This window comes from Macaca thibetana, chromosome 14, assembly GCF_024542745.1.
Source record: "Macaca thibetana thibetana isolate TM-01 chromosome 14, ASM2454274v1, whole genome shotgun sequence".
In the NCBI taxonomy this organism is placed as follows: domain Eukaryota; kingdom Metazoa; phylum Chordata; class Mammalia; order Primates; family Cercopithecidae; genus Macaca; species Macaca thibetana.
Window position 1 is genome coordinate 34,983,195 of NC_065591.1, and position 7,513 is coordinate 34,990,707.

The 7,513-nt window shown below is 38.0% G+C and overlaps 1 protein-coding gene across 1 annotated transcript; it reads right to left on the reverse strand.

The window, feature by feature from the left end:
* Nucleotides 1-1,110: 1,110 nt before the first annotated feature.
* Nucleotides 1,111-4,457, reverse strand: FSHB (follicle stimulating hormone subunit beta). Its single transcript, XM_050755491.1, has 2 exons — nt 4,237-4,457; nt 1,111-2,733 (listed from the first exon to the last, which is right to left on the reverse strand). Exons 1-2 carry the CDS (start codon nt 4,393-4,395, stop codon nt 2,503-2,505), a joined length of 390 nt encoding a protein of 129 aa, XP_050611448.1. The 5' UTR covers nt 4,396-4,457; the 3' UTR covers nt 1,111-2,502.
* Between the last annotated feature and the right edge of the window lie 3,056 nt (nt 4,458-7,513).

Genomic DNA, 7,513 nt, shown 5'->3' on the forward strand with positions numbered 1-7,513 from the left:
CTGCATTGTCTCTCTTAAGGGATAACCATCAACTAATATTTATTGAGGAATTACTATGTGCCAAGTACTGTTCTAAGCCCCTTATATCTATTATTTCATTAATCATGAACACAAACCTCTAAAGCAGGAAATATTATCATCCCCATTTTACAGTTGAGGAAACTGAAGTCCAGAGAATTTAAGTAACTTGTTTGAAATGACACATCTGCTTAAGATGATTGAGACAACATAAATCTGAAGCCATTACCCTCTACTCTCTCTAATGTGACTGTTTATTATTTTGGTCTGCAAAACTACAGGAAGAAGGAAAAGGCTATAATTTAAAGCATCTTATTCAGCATTGTTAATATAGCCCTAATTTCAGTGCATTGCTATAAGCCACACCCAATACCAGATTAGAATGGATAGAGATGATTATTATAATAATATCTGTGGTTTTGCTTCAATCCTTACCAAAATGACTTCTTCTTATGGTGGAGTAGTCAAAGGAGAGCTGGGTTAAGAGCAAGGAGGCTAGGATTCTAATCCTGGCTCTGCCACGAACAGTCTTTGTGATTGCTGGTCTGAATGTCTATGTTCCTCCAAGATTTATGTGGAACCCTGATCCTTATTGTGGTGGTATTAAGAAATGGGGCATTAGGAGGTGATTAGATCATGAAAATGGAGCTCTTATATATGAGATTAGTGCTCTTATAAAAGAGGCTTGAGGGAGTTTTCTGCTGTTTCCAACACATGAGGATACAGCAAAAAGGCACCAGTGTTGAAGTAGGGAGCAGGCCCTCCCTCACCAGCCAACAAATCTGCTGGCACCTTGATCTTGGACTTCCCAGCCTAGAGACTGTGAACAATAAATTTCTGTTGTTAATTACCCAGTCTAAGGTACTCTGTCATAGCAGCCCAAAAGGACTAAGACAGTGATGATCTTGGGTGGGTCACTTAGTATATCACTGGGCTTTAATTTTCCTATCTCAGAAATTCAAGAAGTAAACTAGAGAAACTCTAGTGTCCCCACCCACTCTGTGATTCTCTCTATGCTTTTCTTCTCCCCCATTACATCAGAAAAAGTCTTCAAAAAATGACAGGAAATTTAAGTGACAAAACACTTCAGAAATCCAACAAAATTATTTTTAATATCTCCAAAGATAAGGAAAGGTAATATTTGTAGAAACACTGGGAATTATATTTTAATATTTCATTCCAGTAATATTATAAAATACATGATATCTAAGTCATCTGTTTGTACATGAAACAATCCAAACCTGTGACCCTGGTGGCTAGCATCTTTATTAAAAAAATAAGATTTAAATAAATTAAACACTATGAGTGTGAAACCAAGTGCATAACTAAGATAGTTAACATGTTTAAAAGAAATCAACTCATGAAATGGTTTTAATATATAACCTGTTGAAAGAAAGCACAGATTTGGGAGAACATGGACAGATAAAATAGAAGATTAACGTAGACAGGATCCTAGAAAACAGCAGTTTCCCCCGTCCCCCAAGGCTAATTCTTTCTAAAGGAGCTATTTGTTTATACAAATATATTTGTAGACAAGTTAAATATATTTATTAAATTGCCGAAACTGCTTTCAAACCTACTTTCAAATCCTTTGTCATTCCAAAGAAGTGGATCCTAGGGAGGGCAGGGTGAGATAGTTTGGTTTTCTTCCTTTATCTCAAAAAGGAGTTTTGCAGGAGCCTGGTAGCATGTGATCAATTTGTTTAAGTAATGAATAGAGGCAGGCTAATTTCCACAGCCCCAGATTAAAATTTATTTCCTTTGCCCTTAACTAACAGGCTTGGTAGTAAGAGCTTGGAAATCCTGAGCTCTGTTACTCCCCATCTGTGCCGAACAATTCAGAGAGATACATCATGTCTCAATACTCCATGTGCTGGAGGAGAGGCGAGGTGGAACTGATGCCACTATTTTCATGGGACTGGTGTGGCTGGGGGCAGCCTCATCAGCTTACCTCAAACATCCTCTTCCAGCATTTTCCTACCCTTGACCTTTCTGATCTAAAGAAGCCATTTTGTGTTTCTCACTAAGTTCCAGGCAGAGTGCTAGGTATTGAGGCTACGATGCTGAAGATGCTGACCTTGCTCTAGAGGGCCCAGTCTACCAGAAGACTGCAGCAGTTAGTTCTTTCACCCACTCCCATTACCGCTTCCTCCTTCTAGGCTTACATTTCCTCCTAAGAGAAAGGCATGGCCTAAGAACGTTTCTAAGATTTTTAAAGAAGATACTATGCACAAGTCTGTGAGGTAAGACTGACTAAACCTTATGAAATCAGACCTAGGAATATAGAGGTGAATGGTGATGGAGTCCTGGCCCCCAGCACTCTAAATTCCCAGAGTTCCCTCTGCCACTAGACCAGGGATCAGTAGAGTCTGACAATTCCCCAGTCCAGTGGTTTATACCCTGGGCACATTGCACACACATAGACTTTTTGAATATCTTGGTCCCTCAGGACAAGGATATGTGGCCAGAAATGTCCACTGTTCTTTATTCTTTCATTTCACTGAAGGAGCAGTAGCTGGGCCCCAGGCCTCGCACGGTACAGTCAGTGCTGTCGCTGTCACACTTGCCACAGTGACACTGGGTGGCCACTGGGTATGTATACAAGGAGTCTGCATGGTGAGCACAGCCGGGCACTCTCACTGTCTCATATACCACTTCCTTGAAGGTACATGTTTTCTGGATGTTGGGCCTGGCTGGGTCCTTATACACAAGATCCTGAGGAGTTTAAGAAGAGAGGTTACAGTATTGTGGAAGTTCCTATTTAGCTTAGTCAAAATGAGACAGAAATTGAATACTGCTTGCTCTAACATTTACCCATTAAAACATGACCTCATAAATGACCTATATGCTATCTATATTTCTAAATTGTTCTCGAAATCTTACAGAAAATACAAGTAATTCCTTTTCTTACTTCCTATGGTGATATCAAAATATTAATTATTTTTCAAACTGTAAAGGAACTTTGAATTTTAACATAGAAAAATGATGAAAAACGCGACAGAATTTTAAGTTGACTTTTCATATTTAATTGAAAGCTATGTTAATGACAAACCATAAACAAAGACATCCAGTGTCTCAGAAAAAAATATTTTAAAACATGCTGTCCTGATGTATTTATAAAAGGTCAAAAATATATAATTTTAAATGTTCGTGCTTAATTTAACATGTTTGCTAAGGCTCACATAAGATTTTCAATATTCCAATTTTTTGTGGACATTTTTTCTCCCTTAAAAGCTGTATACTTTGCAGGGTTCTTAGTTTCAAAGGATATGCAGTTTGTATATAAGAATTTTTAATCCAAGTAGAAATTATTTGTAGTAGCTCTTTCCAGTGGAAAGAATTATTTATACTATATAAAGAAATTGGGGCTGCTGTTTAATATCATCCTACCAAATGTATATCCCAAGAAGGTGCAATAAATTATGTAATAGAGTTTGATCAAACTCATTTACCATCAAATAAAGTATCATTCATTTAAAAAGTTGCCATTTTCAATTTTAGTTTATAGAATGAAATTCTGCATAAATAATTAGGGGTGCTGCAGGGAAAAAAGAAAGCACCATGGAAACTATTTCTTTACTTGCATTAATGCAAGGAAACTGTGCAAACTCAGACTAGCAGCTGATGCCTCTATGTCTTGGTTTTCTCAATGCTATAATGAAGGGAGTGGGTTTGCTGATTCATTTTTGTTTTAACAGTCTGCAAGAATTGATTGTGTTCACAGTCCGTTTGTTGGCATTTGTATTTAGGAGGGCCAGGAAGACAATTTTTATAAGTGGCTGTCTGTGTTTTTATGTGACTTGGAGACATATTTTGGTACTATTTTTGTGTCAAAGATGTAGCATCAGTTAAAGAAATTGCCTTTATGAGAATATTGTAGGTCCTTTATGATTAAATATATGTATGTTTCCATGTTTATCTCTCTATATGTAAAACCATAACATAGAACTACTGTTTTTCCTGTAAATGCCAAGTTGGACTATTACCAAATTGATCAGATTAAATCTGAGGCTTTCCTAAATTTGCCCAAATCAAATCCAAGCCCAAATAGCTAACTGATACCATGGTCATTAACCCCAATCACAACACAGACAGTCTTGGCTAAAGGACTCATGACTGTTACTTAGAATACATAAAATATTGATGAAGTGGAAACTAATGAAACCTGTCTCATACAGACCTTCAACGACCTCACTTCCAGCAAAGCACGGTACCTACCCTGGTGTAGCAGTAGCCAGCACACCAAGTGGTGTTGATGCTTATGCAGAAACGACATTCCTCTTTCTCTATTGCAATGGTGATGTTGGTCAGCTCACAGCTGTTGCAGCAGATTGCTTTCCAGCAACAGAAAAGGAAGCAAAACTGGACTGTCTTCATCCTCGTCTGGGAAGCAAACAACGAAGCCCACTAGAAACTGAGAAACCAAAGAATGATAATCATTATGTAAGCTGACCAAACCAAAAATAATTGGTCTGCTCATCCTCCTCAATCACATTTTGCTTCAAAATGTGGAGTTTTTTTTTCCTTCCTTATGCATTTTTACTTATGTCTTTGTTTCTTGGAACAAATTTTTCCTTGTCCTTCAATTTTTGAGTCAGGGTGGGAATATATTATAGATCAAAACTCCAATATAATGATTTAAGCAGAGGAATATTTAAAGATTAGAATCTTATTGCTAACTGTCATAAAGTGATTACTCTGAAGCAGGTAATTGTGATCATCATATTTGTTCTTCCATTATTATTTTAAAGACTATTTTTGTCTGAAAAGAAAAATAAAATTCTTTTCTTTTCTTGAGACAGGGTCTTGCTCTGTTGCCCAGGCTGGAGTGCAGTGGTATAATCATGAATCACTGCAGCTTCGACCTTCCAGGCTCAAGCAATCCTCTGACCTTGGTCTCCCAAAGTGCTGGGATTATAGGCATGAGCCACCATTCCTGGCCAAGAAAATTCTATACTACAAAATTATGTACTAAAGTAGTCTAAACGCAGTAGATTAGAAAAAATAATGTTACCAGAGATGATTTTGTACAAATTAAATTTGATACAGTAGCACACCCACTCCTTTACCTTCTCAAATTAAATGTGACTCCAGATTTTTCTTTTTTATCTTTAAATCAGGAAATTCAGAGTCCTTTCCAAGTATTGCTTTGACCCTGTTCAGGAGATGCATTAAAAATGTGGTTGATAAATTGCTCCAAGAGTATATCAAAAGCTGTGAAGGAAGAAACAAACAAAGAGAAAGCATTTCATGATCTGGCTCCTGTCTAAAGTGTGAACTGTATCTCTCTTTCCCTCCCACATTCTGGCCCCCTAATCACAAATCTTTATTTTTTGATGTTTTAGCAAGAACTTTGTACTTTACTTGTAATTCCATAAATACGTTGCTGATTCATATATTTAGATCTTTGCATGTAATGTTCTTCCTGCCTGAAATGTCCTTGCCTCCTCCCTGCCTCCTCCAACACCACGCTGAACCCTGGCAAATTCCTCAACCTTCAACATCCAGGGGAGTTTCACTTGTCAAAGTTTAGGATGGGAGGTGAGGGAGAACCATAATCACTACCCTCTGTGTGTAACCATTTATAGGCTCTTGTTTCCTCCAATAAACTATGATCTCCTTGGAGACTAGGATTGCTTTGTTTAATAAATATTTACTAATCAAACAGTGTGACTGGAGCAAAAGGACAACAGCAGTAATATTAGAATATGGTGTCAAAGAGATAACAGAAGTCAAATAATGTAGGACCTTGTAGACCAATGTAAGGCCTCTGGTTTCTACTCTATGTGTAGTGGGACCCATTGAAGGATTTTAAGTAGAGGAGTGACATGATCTGATTTAGTTCTAAAACGATTCTTCTGACTGCTGTGTTGCTAATGTAGGGGAACAAAGAAACAGGAAGACCCGTATGGATGCTATCAATAACCCAAGTGAGAAATGATGTTTGTTCAGACTAATGTGGTAGCTGTGGAGGTAATGAGACTTGCTCTGACTCTGGATGCAGTTTGAAAGTAGAACTAACAAAATTTTCTGATGGATAGATATTGAGTGTGAGAGGAGGAAAAGAGTCAAGGATGGCTCTAAAGATTCTGGTTTGAGTGGCTGAAAGGATAAACTTGCTATCAGCTGAAAGGAGATGGCTGTAAATGTCAAAGTTTGGGGAAAGGAAATGGAGTTTAGTATGCACGTGTTGAGCTTGAGTTGTTTGTACTACATCCAGGAGATAATGAAGTTTCTTTTTCCTCTTTCCAAAAGAGACTGATTGGGTGGAGGGATTTGGAGATAATTTTCTTTTGATTTTTAACTTTAAGATGGAAGAAATAAACATGTTTGTATGGTGATGAGAATGATTGAGTAAAGTGGAAAAAGTTGATATCAGAAGGAGAGAGAAGCTCTGAAGTGTACTTGAAGAGGTAAAAGGAAATGGGTTATAAAAGAGGAGTGGAAGCATTGTCTTTAGGCAGAACCATGGAGAGCTCATCCCATATTAGGCAAGAAGGCAGAGCTTGATGCTGCAGATGCTAGCAAGTGGGCAAATGTGATGGGTGCCGACACTGGTGGGTGGGTAGGGATTGTGGGTGCAGATGCTCGTGGGTGGAGAGGTGGTGAGTGAAGATGCTGGTAGGTGGGGAAATGTGGTGGGTGCAGTTGCTTGTGGATAGGGTGGAGTGATGGGTGCAGATGGTGATGACTGGAAGGTATAGTGAGTGTACATGGTGGTGGGTGGGCGGTGTGGTGGGTGCAGATGCTGGTAGGTTGGGAGGGGTGGCTGGTATAGATAATGGTGGGTGGGGAGGGGAGGTGGTTGCAGATGCTGGTGGGTAGAGGAAGGTGGTAGGTATAGATCTGTACCTACCACACTTTGCCTGTTAACAGCAGGGGTTCAGGCACGTGGGCGACCAAAAGTTGGATTCATCTAGGATTATGATTTTATAAAATATGTTTGACAAAGGCAACACTTAGCATAGCAGTAGACGTTGTAAGTACCAGATCAATATTTATGTAAATGAATATTGTGAGTGTAGAAATATTTTGAAATCTGTCAGTAATTGGTAAGCAAGCATATTTCCAAGTTATAGAATGAATAATCAAATGTTATATTATGTATATTAAATAAAAATACTAATGATTCTTGGAAAATTATAAATCCTTTCAGTTTTTCCAAAGGAATGCTAACATTACTATATCTATTGGTAATACCTTGTATTATGAAACAAAACAAAGTCTTTCATATTACCTATGTATAATCACAAGATTTATTTGTGTGAATGTAAATGAACTACTTTGTTTTAATGACTAATGTGTACGTAATATTAGTTCCTTAAATTCATTTTAAAAATATTAATATTAATAGCTTCTTTTTCATTGAGTACCTCCTATGTCCCAGGTGAAACTGCCTTTGCAAAGGTTATGACAGTGAGATAAATCTAGCATAGCTAACTCCATCTCGCCTCTAGCCTCACAGGCTGCCTGTCCTCACTCGTTCCTGGGCATA